The sequence below is a fragment of the Lentinula edodes genome, assembly GCF_021015755.1.
Source record: "Lentinula edodes strain Le(Bin) 0899 ss11 chromosome Unknown C8R40scaffold_59, whole genome shotgun sequence".
In the NCBI taxonomy this organism is placed as follows: Eukaryota; Fungi; Basidiomycota; class Agaricomycetes; order Agaricales; family Omphalotaceae; genus Lentinula; species Lentinula edodes.
The window spans coordinates 226445-242027 of NW_025764365.1; the positions used below are offsets into that span (position 1 = coordinate 226445).

The 15583-nt window shown below is 46.3% G+C and overlaps 7 protein-coding genes across 7 annotated transcripts; 3 read left to right on the forward strand and 4 right to left on the reverse strand.

The window, feature by feature from the left end:
* Positions 1–24: 24 nt before the first annotated feature.
* C8R40DRAFT_1177103 (uncharacterized protein) lies at positions 25–1002 on the reverse strand (the record flags this gene model as incomplete). The annotated part of the gene is made up of 1 exon (XM_046232627.1): positions 25–1002. One exon carries the CDS (start codon positions 1000–1002, stop codon positions 25–27), a length of 978 nt encoding a protein of 325 aa, XP_046080233.1.
* A 418-nt stretch (positions 1003–1420) lies between these two features.
* On the reverse strand, positions 1421–2118 carry C8R40DRAFT_1177104 (uncharacterized protein; the record flags this gene model as incomplete). Its single annotated transcript, XM_046232628.1, has 4 exons — positions 1421–1501; positions 1559–1765; positions 1818–1880; positions 1939–2118. The coding sequence occupies 4 exons, from the start codon at positions 2116–2118 to the stop codon at positions 1421–1423; spliced, it is 531 nt and encodes a 176-aa protein (XP_046080234.1).
* A 526-nt stretch (positions 2119–2644) lies between these two features.
* Positions 2645–7915, forward strand: C8R40DRAFT_757780 (cohesin-associated protein Pds5). The gene is made up of 23 exons (XM_046236138.1): positions 2645–3347; positions 3402–3840; positions 3893–4041; positions 4091–4155; positions 4208–4294; positions 4350–4535; positions 4587–4635; positions 4690–4759; positions 4813–4946; positions 5003–5352; positions 5411–5531; positions 5581–5745; positions 5797–6014; positions 6070–6190; positions 6249–6383; positions 6437–6479; positions 6530–6635; positions 6687–6801; positions 6861–7007; positions 7061–7132; positions 7187–7248; positions 7304–7484; positions 7538–7915. The coding sequence occupies exons 1-23, from the start codon at positions 2724–2726 to the stop codon at positions 7598–7600; spliced, it is 3702 nt and encodes a 1233-aa protein (XP_046080235.1). The 5' UTR covers positions 2645–2723; the 3' UTR covers positions 7601–7915.
* C8R40DRAFT_757766 (chaperonin 10-like protein) lies at positions 7532–9565 on the reverse strand. The gene is made up of 9 exons (XM_046236137.1): positions 9316–9565; positions 9158–9251; positions 9041–9101; positions 8905–8974; positions 8726–8845; positions 8513–8669; positions 8086–8452; positions 7972–8037; positions 7532–7915 (listed from the first exon to the last, which is right to left on the reverse strand). The coding sequence occupies exons 1-9, from the start codon at positions 9440–9442 to the stop codon at positions 7766–7768; spliced, it is 1212 nt and encodes a 403-aa protein (XP_046080236.1). The 5' UTR covers positions 9443–9565; the 3' UTR covers positions 7532–7765.
* C8R40DRAFT_757624 (uncharacterized protein) lies at positions 9287–11408 on the forward strand. Its single transcript, XM_046236136.1, has 6 exons — positions 9287–9938; positions 9995–10009; positions 10070–10179; positions 10230–10341; positions 10393–10796; positions 10858–11408. Exons 1-6 carry the CDS (start codon positions 9690–9692, stop codon positions 11246–11248), a joined length of 1281 nt encoding a protein of 426 aa, XP_046080237.1. The 5' UTR covers positions 9287–9689; the 3' UTR covers positions 11249–11408.
* Positions 11316–12280, reverse strand: C8R40DRAFT_1132251 (acyl-CoA N-acyltransferase). The gene is made up of 7 exons (XM_046229233.1): positions 12172–12280; positions 12071–12108; positions 11975–12006; positions 11822–11906; positions 11648–11757; positions 11462–11587; positions 11316–11408 (listed from the first exon to the last, which is right to left on the reverse strand). The coding sequence occupies exons 1-7, from the start codon at positions 12190–12192 to the stop codon at positions 11356–11358; spliced, it is 465 nt and encodes a 154-aa protein (XP_046080238.1). The 5' UTR covers positions 12193–12280; the 3' UTR covers positions 11316–11355.
* A 659-nt stretch (positions 12281–12939) lies between these two features.
* Positions 12940–14745, forward strand: C8R40DRAFT_758704 (uncharacterized protein). The gene is made up of 4 exons (XM_046236139.1): positions 12940–13140; positions 13206–13576; positions 13626–13845; positions 13899–14745. The coding sequence occupies exons 1-4, from the start codon at positions 13033–13035 to the stop codon at positions 14682–14684; spliced, it is 1485 nt and encodes a 494-aa protein (XP_046080239.1). The 5' UTR covers positions 12940–13032; the 3' UTR covers positions 14685–14745.
* Positions 14746–15583: the final 838 nt, after the last annotated feature.

Here is a 15583-nt window from a genome sequence, read left to right on the forward strand (position 1 = left end):
CCGAACCGTATGTAGAAGAGGACCCTAAGGTCTGGGTGCGGTTGATCCCAATATCGAGTCAACATGAGAAATGGCCTGTGCGCGCGAATGAACGAAACGTTTGCTTTTGCTCAAGACACTCTTTGTGTGTGCCCTCAGAGAGCCGAGGCTGGCATGAGGTGTATTGGATGGGATGCTCCCCGATTGTTGGGTCAACTCCGAAGCCGAGTGTATGGCTGGCTCATCGACCTGAGCTTTCTGATCCAAAGCCGCGCTAGTTGAGTTGGATCTTCGACGACTGTGCACGTGTCGACGAAATGGAGGAGGTGCGAGAAGGTTCGTCGACGATGAAGAGGTTGGAATGGCAGGACGGTGAACGACTGGGGTTGGCTTTGCACTGAATATTGACTTTCCCTGACGTCCTTTTGCGGATATGGGCATCACAACGTCAGATCCCAAATTATGTCTACTGAACTGAGGTGCTTCTTCGAATGTACTCGTGGTCGGCCAGACAGCGGTATGAACAGTGGGAGACGAGTTTCGATGGAGGACACGGGGAAAATTGGGAGGCGTGACCGTATGTGTGGGGACTGGAAGAGATTTCGTACTTTCCCTGGATGAGGGGCGAGAAGAAGATTTCAGAGGCGATGGTGGGGGTGTCATAGGCATTGAAAAGGAAGGACTGGAAGGAGTGACAGGAGACAAAGGAGTGTTAGTTATCGTTAAGTAGCCCGGTGGTGATGTTTTGTGTGAAGTGAAGGTGGGTCTGAAAGCATTTTCTGAACGAGGAGATGGAGGGAGAGAAAGGACAGAGTCCGTTGAGTGGGGTCTAAAGTTCAAGGACAAGTCCGGAGTCGACGAGTCGCTAGGTGTCACTGAACTGGAACTCTCCATTCCCTGTGTTATATCCTGAGTATCCGAGATTAACACAATCTCCCTGGACTGAGACGCAAAACCTCCAAATAGTGAAAACTGCTGACCACGGCTGGCGATAGTTAGAGGAGGAATATCTTTTCGTTGCATGATCACTTGTCACCGGAAATTTTCTCAGAAAGAAGCCGGACAGAAAGAATAGATCACTCGCTGGAGAAGGGTGGGTTGCCTGTGGCCACCAAGCCTTCACACCGACAGCCTTTTAAGAAAGGGAAGCCGTCGCCGGCGTACGACAGAGAGGAGAATTGTGCCTGGGATCAAATCAATGACACAAGGCATGGCAAGTCTGATTTACATAGGTTCACCGATTTCGGCTTGGCGCAACCTGATCAAACGGATACAGACCTCCACATCTCCTCAAGGTCATCGTCAATGCAAATAAGAGTTGAATTCGAAAGTCACACAAACAAGCAGCAAACAGAAGAAACAGAACTACGTTAGAACAAGATACAATCGACTACCGCAGAGAGAGACTGATTACCCATGTCTGTTCCGAACATAGTACGCATCAGGCGTACGCCTTCAAACACGTTGCAAGAGCGGCGTTGGGCTTGATGGCGAGTTGGGAAGCCTCAGGCTTTTCAGCAGACTGAAGTTTGAAGAGATGAAAGTTTATCAGAGATGGAAAAGGAGATAGTGTACTCACGGGACAAATAGCGATCAGGTTAGAAGCGCATGCGAGATAACTGGCTTGCAGCTTTTTAAGTTCTGCTTCGACCTCAGTCTTGACCGCAGCAAGAAGTACAGCATTAGCAGAAAGCTCGTTGAGAGCGGGAATTATGCAGTTATCAATGGAATTTTCGCTGATTGAGAGCAAGGCGAGCGCCTGCGCGTCAGTGATTAGGCCAGCGATCTGCAAAGACGATTTACAAGCCATGTAACAGGTAAGGGGGTGCCGTACTAACCTTCGCGTCGTTTGCAAGAGCGTTAAGTGCAGCGCTCAAGTTGTTGGAACTAGTAATGAGGCTCTGATAGTACAACAGACATCAGCTTTACTGTGGTTGAAGCAAAATTGAACACACGAACAAGCAAAACAGGCGCACTAACTGGTGCCTTCAGCTGCTCGATAGCGCCCTTCAGGGCAAGACAATCCTTGTTGACGACATTGGCATCATTTTGCAGCGTCGCAAAGTCCCGAGGAACGATATTCGCAAGGGCAGCAGTGACAAAGACAGCGAGAACAGAAAGACCGATCGTAAACTTCATGATAGGAAGACGATAGCTAGAGTTCGATTGAACTGTGGGGAGTAAATAATGAAAAAAAAACGCCTTTTATACCAATTATTGGCATTTCTTATTACTGAAGGTGGCACACCACGTTCGCGAGGAGAATCGGTAATCTGCATACGCTAGAAGATGTTTTGGGTTCCAACTTCGGAGCCCTATATCGATGCGACGTGTACCACTTTGACTTTTGGGTATCAGGATACCTGCATTTGCGTAAGGGCATGCGACCTCATGCGACAGTCCAAATTAGTATCAGCTAGTACGTCCAATCCATGTTCGGGAAGCTGTTGGGTTGTTACCGGTAAATGCAGCGCGCACATGCTACGAGATGCTTCAAGGATCCCATGCTGTTTTGGCCGATTTGAGAGCTTTTGAGGTGGGGTAGAACTGAGCAAGCTTCAGGAGTCACCGGGGAAACGGCGAAACATTCTGTACCGTACTATGGCAAGAATCAGCACCGATTTTGTTCTTGTTAACATTGTCAATGCACGTCTAGAAAAAGCGATGGTTATTTTAGCGCCGGTCATTTGGTACAAACAACCGAGTATTGAAATCACGCGTTGTCTTTTTCAACGACGACCGCGATGGTCGCGCAAACTCGACATACTGGTCAGCCATCGCCGAAGAAACTGGCGTTTCGCGAAAAGCTGATCACCAAAGGCCAATCTAATGACACACTTCTCAAAAAGCTCAAGACTTTACATTCGGAATTGGCGGAGATGGACCAAGAACTTGTAGACGTGAATTCAATGTCTAGCGTTCGTAAAGAGCTCGTCAGTAGCTCTATCATGCTCCACAAGGATCGTGGCGTGAAGGCATATGCGGCGTGCTGCATGGCCGATATTCTCAGATTGTACGCGCCAGACGCACCTTACACACAGGCCGAGCTCCGGGATATCTTCCAGTTCTTTTTCAAACAACTCAGTAACAACCTCAAGGGTCCAGATGTCACGTACTATACCCAGTATTTCCATCTCCTCGAGTCTCTTTCAACCGTGAAGAGCGTTGTCCTTGTGTGCGATCTTCCGAACGCAGATGAGCTCGTTCTCGGCATATTTCGCGACCTGTTTGCCATGATACGACGTGATTTGCCGAAACAAATCGAGACCTTCATGGCTGAAATCCTGGTGGCGATTGTTGATGAGTCATCGTCTTTGTCTGGAGATGTGCTGGAGATCATAATGGCTCAGTTCATGGATAAAAGTGCAGTGCGTAACCCATTGTCCAAAATTTCAGCCTAGTCTTGACGATGTTTTGTTTAGCGCGTTGAACAACCAGCGTATCGACTTGCGGTGAGCGTGTGCAATCAGACAGCAGACAAACTCCAGCGGAACGTCGCTCTTTACTTCACAGACATTATAGTATCCAATTCTGAGGAGGAGGATTTTGAGCAGATCCGTATCGCGCATGACCTCATTAAGCGTCTTCACGCGTCGTGTCCAAATCTTCTTCCGTCCGTCATTCCTCAACTAGAAGAGGAACTCCACGCGGACGCTTCGACCTTGCGTGCCATTGCCACTCAGGTTCTCGGAGAAATGTTCTCCGACAAAAGTGGGGGCGATCTGGCCAGGAACCATCCTTCAACTTGGAATGCATGGTTAGGCCGTAAAGTAGACAAATCGCCTGCTGTCCGATTGAGGTTCGTGGAATCTTCGAACGGACTTTACTCTGCGCCTCCGGAAATGGCAGAAGCCATTGAATGTAAGCTCTTGTCACTTTTGTCTATTTTATAGATAGACCAATAATGCTACAGCGGCTTTGAACGGGAAACTATTGGATCCTGACGAAAAGATACGCGCAGCAGTTTGCAAAATCTACTCACAGCTCGACTACGAGACAGCAGTACATCATGTCTCTGAGCTTCAGCTCAAGGCTATTGCTGGCCGAGTAGCAGATAAAAAGGTGCGCCTTTTCATTACTATCTGTGGTTCATCTCACGAACATTTCGCAGCTTACCGTCCGCTTTGAGGCTGCCAACAGTCTGGCTAAGCTTTATGGCCTTGCTTATCCAGAGATGTGAGTTGTCATCCTAGAACTTTACATTTTTTCTCCTGACCCTCACTTTCAGAGAGAACAACAATGTAACAGCCATCTCAAAGTTCTCTTGGATACCCAACGAACTTCTTCACATGACGACTATCGTCGTTGATTGCAGGTGCGTAGTAGCAGTATTAAATCTGTCTCCAAGAAACTCTGACCACTTATCATAGAACGGTGGTGGAACAAGTGCTATCCGAATATATCTTACCACTACCTTCGTTTACCCCCAGTTCACTGAATAGCAAGACTGCGGAGGTCGACGAAACAGCCTGGACAGACCATCTACTCAATGTCATGCGCTATCTCACCGACCAATCTATAAATGCTCTGGTCCTCCTGTCAAATTTGAAGCCGAAGTAAGAGCATGACAGTTTGCATTCTTTGTCGAGTGCTTACGACGGTACCAGTCGTCCCAGTGCTATAGACATCTTTGTCGACGCTTGCGTTCAATACAACGTATGTGATTCAATAACCATTCGCTCCTTGCCGGCGCTTACTGCCATTTTGTAGGGTGGTGTTATTGACGAAAACGAGGAAAGGGTGACGCAAAAACTCGGGCGAATAATCGAGGTCATCTCAGGTATTCCTCTCAACCGCTGGAGTCGCTAGCCTCTCATGGAATATCGCACACAGTATATTTCCCGGACCCTGCGAAGATGAGAGAGGACCTGAAGGCGTTTGCGAAAGTGAACGAACCACGTCTTTACAAACTCATGAAAACTTGTCTGGACGTTGAAACAGACCTTAAGGGCCTGGTAAAAGCGCAGGTGAGGATTCTGGAGTCGAGATATTCAATACTGTGCCATAATTATATCCACTTTAGCACGATTTTATCCGGCGATTAGAACAGTCTTCTTCAACCCTCACAACTTCATTGACCGCCCTTCTTCGCCGAGGCTCTCTTCACATCGCAAACACCTCATCTATACCTACTCTCCTGCTACGACTACAAAGATCCCAAGGCACCACTATTACCAAGACAAATCTAGCTGCAAACAATGCCCAAGTGTTATTCACAAATATAGCCAAATTCTGCCCGGCGTTGTTCAAACCTCATGTGGACGAGTTAATTACTGCGATCGAGGACGGGAAGAACGACAAGACTGTTGCTGTTGGGTTACAGGCTTTGGCAAGTTTGGTCAAGCTGGATTCGCTATTGATGCCCTTAGAGAGGTACGTCTGATTGTCGAAAGTGTTGAGTCGCTTTTCCAATATCCATCATTTCTTGCAGCTCAACCGTAGAGGTCATTAAAAGTCACGTGTTGAGCTCGAATCATAGACACGCAAAGTTTGCGGCACGAATATTTGCCTTCTGCGAAGAGAAGAACACTATATGTGGTGGCGTCGTCGAAGTGAGTATCGGGAAACTGGTACTAGATGATCATCCTGATTCATTTTCAGAGCATCGCCGATTCATTATACAAAGCACCCGCAGACCAGCTAGTAGCACATTTAGTATCGTTAGCGCAATTCGCTCGCTTCATCCCAGATGCCTTCGAACAGAAAAGCGACGTTATAACTGCGTTTCTGCTTAAAAAACTCCTTATGGTTCCGAGTTTACCTCCGGTAAGAATATCAGTATCTTCGTCTCGGTGTAGTAACTCAGTTTGCTTATAGGATGATCTAGAGGATGATGGTGAAGAGTGGGTGGAAGATGACGAGGTTTCCAACAATCTGAAAGCAAAGATAGCCGCTCTGAAGATCTTACGGTATCGGACGATGTCCCACGCCAACTCAAAAAATGCTGTAGACATCTCGACGCCTGTATTGAAGATGCTCGCAACGATATTAGATCGTGGAGGTTCACTGGCTGGTAATGATGCAGTGGAAGAAGAGTGCGCTAATTACCCTTCTTTTTCACTAATCATGATCCTCATATGGCGCTTCTAGTCGGAAAGCCTTATCTAGAATTAGGTTACAGGCTGCAATATCTCTGCTGTATCTTTCCTCGGTCCCTGCATACGCTGATGCATTGACTCCAAAATTTATAAGGCTAGCATTGACTATTCAGGCAGGTTTTTCGTCTACCATGTCACAGTCTGTCAGATTCCAATGACGCAACAATTCAGGACACTTGCTTTAACGTGCGGATGTCATTCTTACAAAAACTCGTGCCATTATTATGGCACCGTAAACTTCCTGCGAAATATCATCTCATCCTTTTCCTCACTGCTCACGATCCAGAAGAAGATATAAAGCAGAAGGTAAAGTTTCAAAAGTTTCAATCTCATGTTTTACTCACGCCCTGTCTATACAGGCTGCCGCGGCTGCCAGTGGCCTTTTCAGGAAATTGCCCTCAGGTGAGTCCAGTAGTCTTGTTTTGAGGCTCTTTCCGAATTATTCCTTCCAGATTTGAGGACAGAAAACCTCGAATTCGTTTTCATTCGTCTGCTTCACCTGCTAGCCCACCATCCGGACTTCGCTACTTCGCAGAGCGAACTCCAAGATATTGCCAAGTAAGATTTGTCTTCCATTGTCGCCAATGTGGCAATTCAAATTTTGCGCAGATATGTCCAGTTCTACCTGGAGTTGATCGGATCTGAAGAAACGATACCCCTCCTCTATCATCTAGCAAGCAAAGGAAAGACGGTGCGAGATCCCGAATCTCAAGCCTATAGCGAGGTATGCTATCTTATTTGACTCGATCCCATTTCCTTATGTTGTTTTTTTTTGCACTTCAGAACTTATACGCTATGTGTGAGATAGCGCAAGAACTCATCAAGTTTCGCGCTCAACACAACAACTGGACCATCCCTACGTTCCCTGGAAAAATAAAACTTCCTCACGATATCCTCCGACCCCAACCAAATGCGGAGATTGCGAATAAGGTATGTGATAGCAGGCTTTGAGAAATGATCGATTTATTCTCGAATACATCTAGATCGCAAAACAAACTTTTTTACCACCAGATGCTTCGTCATGGCTAGCGGAAATCGTCGTGGCCGCTCCCAGAGTTTGTATCTCACTTCTCCCCGGAAGCATTTGCCATGTCTAAACTTGACTTCAGGAAAAGAAAGAGCGGAAGATACCAGCCAAACGTAAAGCGGCGACAACAAATGGACATTCAAAGTCAGTGGTTATGATATTTTACCCAGACACACGCTGGATGTTTATTACTGCATAGACGTTCTCGTAAGAGAAGAAAACAAACGGATTCAAGTGATGAGGAATCGTTCGATGTTCATACGGATGCGACGGACATAGAAATGTCCGATGGACCGCCTGTACACCCACCCGACGTTGACGAGGCAGAGGAATCATCGGGAGAAGAGCAATTGGGTCGAGGAGCTCGAAGCAAAGCCAAGGTATGACCTGGTGTTTGTACGCTCGATCATGATTGACTGGGCTCTGTATGCAGGCTAAGGCAAAAAGGAAGTCAAGGACATCAAAGAAGGCTGGGACTCCCAGTTCCGATGGTTAAGAATATACTGATAATGACAACCCTATGATTTTTACTTTGTTCTTTGTTGGCTCTCGTTGTTTACGCTTTCCGTTAATTGTGCTTAATTTTTACTGTATCTAGGGCGTACTGTATTTCATGTTGTATTACCACCTATATACCATCAACGTGAGCAGAAGAGTGGGGTTAATCCTGGATCTGCACTTTGATAGCGCCTTGCGCAGGATCGGCGGCAACGTGGAATGCTGCGACTGCTTCTTCTAAAGCGAAGCGATGAGTGACTAGAGGCTTGACGTTAATCAGGCCACCTGCAATCAAACGGATTGCTTTCGGGTACTATATAGAGACAAAGTAAGCCCAGGAACCTTGATTATTCAACACGTAAGATATACCTGATTGGCATATCGATATTGGAATTGAATGTCGATTTCGTTAGCACTGAGGTGCATAAAGGGGAACTATCCAATCGATCAGGAGGAAGACCAAGCAGAGTAAGTGCTCCATACCAATTGCTCGTTCTTTCCAACACCTATAATGAAGACTTTAGCACCAAAGCCAACAGACTGGGAATGTTTTAAATCGGTTATTATTAACGGGTAGTCAAGTTGATTACTCACAAATATGGCGGTATGTATGCTGCTCTCGACACCCGTGCATTCGAGAGCGAGTTGTAGAGGACCACCCGCAGCCTTCTTGATCAATTCGGCTTGATCTTTCGGAGTCGCATTTCTATCAATGAGCACAGTGCGTACTCCAGGAACTAAAGACTTGGCGAAATCCAAGCGGCTTTGGAAAAGATCAGTGATGACGATGGGTTCTGCGCCTGCAGCTCTGGCGCTGAGAAGGGATACCAAGCCGATAGGGCCAGCACCACTGGAAGAATAATAGTCTTTCAGTCTAGAAACTGAATGTTGACTTCAACCATGAACTTACCATATGACAACAGGGTCCCCGAGACGAAGTCCAGCACGATCGATACCCGCTAACGCTACAGCAAGAGGTTCGCACAAGGAGCCCTCCTCAAAAGAAACATTGTCTGGGAGACGATGTAGCCACTTCGCAGGGTGAACGTGCCACCGGGTCAACGTTCCTACAGTCAGTATGTATTGAGATGAACATTATATATATAGCTGGAAACGACGTTACCATGATACGGAGGGGTGGAGAAGAACACCACATCTGGGCATCCATTATAACGGCCCGTTCTGCATGCATTACAAGAGGGTTGAGAGCAAGGAACGCCGACTTCCATAGCTACTCGATCGCCTATGATAAATCAAGATTTGAGAATATGGATGTTAATAACAATACTGGGGCTGACTGACCTGCCTTCCATTCAGTAACTCCTTCGCCTACTTCAATGATTTCTCCAGCAGATTCATGACCAGAGCCACACTAGATGAAACGAAACCGGCAATATTAGGAGTGATGTGGTAGATTCGTGGTTAGTTTCACACTTACTTCATCCGTTACGATCATCGAGTCACCAATTCGTCCATGCTTCCAAAAATGGACATCACTCCTACAGAAAACAGATGAGGGATGACTTTCAACGAAGGTAATGTGAGAGATACTTGCCCACAGATGCCGGTAGCACGGACATGGATGAGTACCTGTCCTGGACCGGGTTTAGGCTTGGGTTTCTCAACCAAATGGATTTCATGCGCAGGATCTTCAGTGTAGCAACATTAGTCCGATTACCAAGTGCTAGATGAGAACAGTAGCGCTGCACTAACTATAGAATGCTGCAATGTTGGACTCCTTTGATGGCTTCTCTCCAGAGGTCAAGACACGAAAGTCTGGGTGATCAAGCACCTTACGGGGATCGTATAATGCCGGGTTCTCTAGCTGGGTGTTCGACATATTCGATCAGGTGTGTAGATTGTGGATTTAAAAGAGGGGGGAAAATCATTTGAGTGAAGTTCCTGCTCGATTTAAGAAGACAGGCTCGGTCCGAGCCCACGGATCGTGTACCCGATGATCATTATTGAGCAGCTGAGGCCGAACTGGGAGCAGGACAGCAACAAAGGCATTCTCTCCGTGGAGATTCAGTGCTGGGAAATTTATAGTCAACCGTTTCGTTCAGAGCGGTAACGTGTGGATTCTGATAATGAGCGACTTAGATCCACGGGCGCTTATTCACATACTTACCACCATCATGAGCAATGTCGAAAGCGACTCGACTGGCAACCCGCTAACAGTTGTCAACGTCGTTTCCGACTTGCTGCTCGTTATTTTCATTCACGGTTTTAAAGGCGACAACGATACTTTCGGCAAGTTTCCTGACCGCCTCCAGCATGTTCTCACTGAAACCGTCCCGAATTCGACTGCGGAATGCATCGTATTTCCGGTCTATGAGGTGCGCGTTGTAGTGACATTTTCTGGCAAAGACTTACGATCCTTTTGTTAGGGAAGACTAAAGGGGACCTGGTGACAATTCAACCTATACATTTCTAAGCACAGCTAGTAGCTGACACAGATAATGTGTAGAATGAAGCTGTTGTCCGTTTTTCTGACTGGTTGACTGAACTGACAGTCATGAAAGAGGTAGCTCATGGTGGAGGCGCAGGGAAAGCAAAGCTAGTACTATGTGGACACAGGCAAGCGTTCCAAGTTTGTTCATATGGCTCGATAGCTAATTGGATCCAAGTATGGGTGGTCTTCTAGCTGCAGACAGTATAATCGAATTCTACCGGACACGACCGGATACTAGTGCTCCCTTGTGGCCTAAAATCGTGGCTTGCATATCCTTCGACACCCCGGTATGCTAACTTATTCTACACGTGAAGCAATCTCCTCAATTATTCAAATAGTATTATGGTCTACATCCTTACGTCTTCAAGAATACTGCGACCAAGGCCGCAGAATATGCGAATGTAGCCAAATCAGTAGGCTCTGCCATATGGAGTTCATTCACCAGTAGAAATATGGGGAACGGAACTGGCACTGCGCCAGTGGCTGCTATAACTGCCCCGCCCACCTCGGAAAATGCATGGAGCAAGTGGGCGCCAGTTGCGTTAACTGTCGGAGGAGTTGTTACTGCAGCTGCCGCCGCTGGTGGGGCTGCTTACTGGCGTCGAGATGATCTGGGTGTTGGATATAGTTGGGCGACAGATCATATGAAATATGTGCGGAACCTGTGGGATGAGGATGCATTGAAAAGGAGAGTCAACTTGTTGATTGAGATTGAGAAGATGGAAGGGGTGATATTTCGAACGTGAGTTGATATGGAAATTATATATGTTCAAATGACTGAAAATCAAGGGATCTATGTCCAGCTTCTACACACTACTCCCTGCCATTCCTTTGGTGCACAACCTCGACCGGACGTTCATGATTTTGCCCAACACAGATAGGCGTGCGATGGATCATTTCCTGCCTGCGATCAACAACACTGCGACCGATGAATTACAGGCGCATACAGGGATGTTTGCGGCACATTCAAATGACGGTTATTATAAGTTAGGTCTAGAGGCTGCTGGGCTTATAAGAGAGGCCGTCATGCTGAGTAGGGGCGTCCTTCAGCCGGAGACTCAAATAGACCCACAGTTGGAGAAAGAGGAGAAGAAGGCTGCTGAGATGGAAAAGGAGCAAGTGGTTGAGGAGAACAAAACGGAGGAGAGAGAAAGCACTGCGGCTCAGAACACACAGAGTGCATCTGCTACATGAACGAAATCAAATAGGGTGCTGATTAGACTTATCCTGTAACACTATGCATTCATTCCTCTACACGATTATCATAATGAACATTTTGTTTCCTTTGCAATTCGAAAGAGTCAGTCGTGTTTGAGAGTCAGTCGCATTGCATAGGCATCTTCCCCATCAGCGTCTAAATCAAACGAAGTCGGCTGATGTACAAGTCGTTGAAATGATGTAACGTACAGTACTTTTGTTCAATATCATGAACCTCGAATCCAAGTGTATCCCGGTATAAACTGAGCGCGGCGCGGTTGGACTTTCGCACATGAAGTGCTACGTGAGATGCACGGTGACTAGCCATTGACTCCTCTACGCATTGACCATTGACGATTCAGAAAGAGGATCATTGAACGCGTTCTCCGTACGTACGAGATAGCAGCATGAGCTTTTTTGCTATACCAAGTCGTCTGTATGATCGAAGGACTGAGATTGAGGTTACATGGCCATGTGGTTGTTCTGCTTCTGCAGTTTCCTCTTCCCTATGTGTGGCGCGAAGATATTCCAATGTAAAACTGAAGACAGCGGACCGAAATACAGACGTACATTTTAGCCAGTATATACCCAACAATCCTCCCTTTGTCCTCCGCGACATATGATATTGAGGGCCATGTTGCACAGTGGTAGAGATCTAGTGAAGTTGAAATGACTGCAGTTTGAGTACCAGCGAGAGAGATGAAAGGTAGAATGGCGACATAAAATATTTCATGGAGTAGTTTTCTGGTAGGTTCCTTCAATAATCAATGCGACGGTTTGAATACGTGGAAGCGGTGAGGTTTCGAGCAGGATAGTGACCTTAAGTTACAAGCTTGCATCCCAGGGAGGTCTTCAATCTGTCAATACGAAGTGTTCTTCTTCTGTGGATTTCCGCCAGATAAAAATCGTGAAAGACCTACTTTAGCTCTTCGAATGTTCATTTCAATGATTCCGAAGTGAAATGTCAATTTTTGTAAGATTTCTGGCCAGGATCAGTGGATGAGACTGGATGAGGTAGGCGCTTATCCTACACGCGCTTCTTCTCTTCTCAACGGTCGCTGAGCAACGAAATATTTCACGGCCAAAGATGACAAGGATGGTCGACCTAGTCACCTAGGGTGGTGCAGAGGCGTTGGGTGGTTACTGTGGGCCTCTGTGGGCGCCTTTGTCACTCAAAATGAACTTTGTAAGGAGTTCGAATTACTCGATGTTCTCCCTCTTGGCAACATTTTATCTCGAGACAAAAACATCTGAGTCAGCTATGAAACCAGTTGTTTGGTGAAAATGATACCCTAGTACGAAGCAGAACGAGATTTACAAAAAGATGAGCCTAACAAGGTCTACCAACGCCCGCGGTAAGAATAGTTTCTCTTGATATTTTCACTGCTCAACATTCCCGTTAATATCTGTCACCCTCTGTAGCATTACGCCATTAAACAAAACGAAGTTCCACGTCTCGAATCTTGCTTCACTCTGGATACAATCTTATTAATCTGTCTTTGCAAATGGGCGTGTGGACCCCAGTGCTCGACGTAGATAAGCGTTTGATTTATTCCGTCTATGAGAATAGTCTTTAAGGCGAGGTACTTCCTCATACAGCATAAAGCTTTGAGAAAGCAACAACATCTGTTCCCTTGGGACCACCTACAAAGCTTATATGCAAAGGAAGGAGAAAACAAAGATTCGGAAAAAAAACAAGGACTACCATCATACTGACTCTTCTCTTGACAACGCCTTGCGCCAAAAAAACTTCGGCGAAGCGTGGCGCACTCCTCCGGGCGATGTATTTAAGAACAAAATCTCAAAGCTCAATTATTTACCTCAATCAGCTATCAGAACTCTCCAGAACTCTGCTCACATCGACCATTATGAACAGTCACGCGAATGCAGTATGTTTGGTTCCTTCATCTCTTACCGTCATTTTCCATGACTCATTCGTCGCTGCTTTTTGTAGGGTTACGCCATGGTGGAAGCACCAGCTCCGAAGGCGCACCAAAATAAAACATCTTCCCAGATATTAGAAATGCTCGTATCCTATAATCAACGCTTCTCGCGTCTTCACTGGTCTCAGTTTGATCAGTTCACCTTCTATAAGAACCCCTCGACCCTCAGTTTCTTCGACGACTTTATTGGTAGACCCGGCCAAATGTACTGTGGAGAGAGCGGTGGTTGGGTCTACCACGTTATAGGGGATTACGTCGAGATGATACGGCCTCCCTCTATTCGAAATGGAAAAGAATTGATCACGCACAAGCTCAAATATAGATTCGAAATTCTTGCGTTTGCTGTAGACTATATCTCAAGAAATATTGCGGCATTGCAAAAGTGAGTGAAGCATCTTAGATACTATCACTAGATTCTACACTATTTACAGAGAGGATGGTAATTGCGTTATACATTTGGGAAATCCCCAAGGTCGCAAGAACTCAAGAAAAATCTCGTGGCCAATGGACTGGAGTTTGATAGTACGACCTCTCCAGTTCCAGATTGTCGGGCCATACATCGCACTGAATTTTGAACCTGTGAGAACGGCCAGAAGGGCTCAGTTGTTTACAGTTGCAAACTGGAAAACTGGGAAAATTGTCTTTACTAGGGTAAACAACAAGAAGTTTCGCTCATGATCTTTAATGATTAAAGCATTCCACAGGAATTCGTCGAAACCTTCCAATTCATAGCAGAGGATAGTTTTCTCTATGCAACTTTCTTAACCGATCGTTTTCCGGATGACAATCCATCAGTTCTTAAAGTCTTCCAAGTTATTGTTTACGAAGACCAAATTCGCGAGCATCAGCGGCTCAGAGATGTCGTGGTCAACAAACAGAGACACTTGCTCCGAAGTGTGAATTTCATACCCAGGGCAGGTCCTCCAATGAAAGCCCTCAAGCCATGGAACCCCGATGGCTTAGACCATTTTGTCCATAACATCTTCGATCCTGTGCCCTACGAAGACAGAAACGGTCCTTTTCATTCGGATCCGAACGAGCAGATCATTGGTTTTCACTTTGTGGCGGTTGACACTCATCCATTCTTTATAGTGTTTGACCAAAAGCACTTTCTTGGATCATGCAGATGTCTCACTCCTCGCCGGGGTATAGGCCATTTTCCAGCGATTAACGGGAAGAGATTGTTGTGGTGGAATGAACACACGCTCGAAATATATTTGAGGGACTATAAACCGAACTGCGCACAGTTGTATGGGGGAGGGGCCATTCGCGTGCGACACCCTCAAGACCGAGGGTGGAAGATGAGCTCGTGCATTCAAGAAGATCCTCCGGTAAATGCGAATGATTCATTTGGCGACAACACATTCGTGGCTACTGCCACTGAAAATAACGCTTCGACTCGCAGACATGTATACTTCACAGAGGATAGCATTTTTATGATCGAATATTGGCGGGATGGGACAATGGAAGGTAGAATTTACACTTACTGAGATTTCTACAGTTTTCCGATAATCCTCGCAAATTTGCTTTGTCCTGTTTTCCACCCCGTTATTGAACAATCGCCATCTCTTTAATTACTTATCTTCATAGTTGTTGTATACGAAAGGACCATTTACATATGTATATACCCCATGCCTATCATCCCTCGAATTCGTTGATACCTACTAGCAGTGACCCGTGCGATGCACGATGAGAAGCTCAGTTCCGCTCTGGTTCCGCTCAGGGCGTCGCGTTGCTCCGCCCACTCGCTACCTTCGCCCGTGCAGTGTTCGTTTGTAACTTATTAGATATAGATAGCACGTGCATTTATGTTAAGACAAAATTTGTCTAGCCAATCGGAATGATTGGACCAAGCAGGGACAAACACATAATTTTTTGTAGTGTTGATTTAGTCGAACTCTAAGTTCAGGATAGGATAGGATAAGGATATAGATTATACTGGCGAGGTCCGTTGCCTGAGTGAATCTTTTCTCCTTCCAGTGCATCATTGTTTTTTTGTTGAACAAATTTGAAATGTGGACTTGCCAAGGCCACAGGAAGATAGCGAGCGCAGTGAGAACGGCAATCTGTTTCGACACTCTGTGCCACGATGGTCGCCTTTGGGTCCACATACTCCTCAGGCTGCTTGAAACCATCAAAGATTCTTCATCCTCATCAATCGCCGAATCAGAGGTCGAACTACTTCCTGCAGAGGAACTTCGACAACTTTAGGAGGCCCGATAACCTTGCTTGTCGTCAATCCAACTCCGAGTAGGGTAGCTATTCTTGATCGGAATCTCTGGCAGCAGAACCGTAGCCTCCAAGCTCAGAGCGCGCTCGGCTTCCCACCTCATAACGCCTTTCACTTGTCCTACCATTATCACCATCGTCCCTACCAGATTGATTCTCA

Bases quoted from the DNA above. Each gene is read 5' to 3' on its own strand.
- C8R40DRAFT_757766 (XM_046236137.1), bottom strand. From the start codon at position 9,442: ATGTCGAACACCCAGCTAGAGAACCCGGCATTATACGATCCCCGTAAG. The intron at 8,846-8,904 runs GTCAGTCAGCCC...GATTTATCATAG, and splicing joins AGTTACTGAATGGAAGGCAG to GCGATCGAGTAGCTATGGAA. The intron at 8,453-8,512 runs GTAAGTTCATGG...TTATTCTTCCAG, and splicing joins GGGGACCCTGTTGTCATATG to TGGTGCTGGCCCTATCGGCT.
- C8R40DRAFT_757780 (XM_046236138.1), top strand. From the start codon at position 2,724: ATGGTCGCGCAAACTCGACATACTGGTCAGCCATCGCCGAAGAAACTG. The intron at 6,480-6,529 runs GTGAGTCCAGTA...TATTCCTTCCAG, and splicing joins TTTCAGGAAATTGCCCTCAG to ATTTGAGGACAGAAAACCTC. The intron at 7,133-7,186 runs GTTTGTATCTCA...ACTTGACTTCAG, and splicing joins TCGTCGTGGCCGCTCCCAGA to GAAAAGAAAGAGCGGAAGAT.
- C8R40DRAFT_758704 (XM_046236139.1), top strand. From the start codon at position 13,033: ATGTATTTAAGAACAAAATCTCAAAGCTCAATTATTTACCTCAATCAG. The intron at 13,577-13,625 runs GTGAGTGAAGCA...CACTATTTACAG, and splicing joins AATATTGCGGCATTGCAAAA to AGAGGATGGTAATTGCGTTA. The intron at 13,846-13,898 runs GTAAACAACAAG...AGCATTCCACAG, and splicing joins GGAAAATTGTCTTTACTAGG to GAATTCGTCGAAACCTTCCA.
- C8R40DRAFT_1132251 (XM_046229233.1), bottom strand. From the start codon at position 12,192: ATGAACATTCGAAGAGCTAAA. The intron at 12,007-12,070 runs GTCACTATCCTG...TGATTATTGAAG, and splicing joins ATGCAAGCTTGTAACTTAAG to GAACCTACCAGAAAACTACT. The intron at 11,907-11,974 runs TTATGTCGCCAT...CAACTTCACTAG, and splicing joins AAACTACTCCATGAAATATT to ATCTCTACCACTGTGCAACA.
- C8R40DRAFT_757624 (XM_046236136.1), top strand. From the start codon at position 9,690: ATGAGCGACTTAGATCCACGGGCGCTTATTCACATACTTACCACCATC. The intron at 10,180-10,229 runs GCAAGCGTTCCA...ATTGGATCCAAG, and splicing joins CTAGTACTATGTGGACACAG to TATGGGTGGTCTTCTAGCTG. The intron at 10,342-10,392 runs GTATGCTAACTT...TTATTCAAATAG, and splicing joins GCATATCCTTCGACACCCCG to TATTATGGTCTACATCCTTA.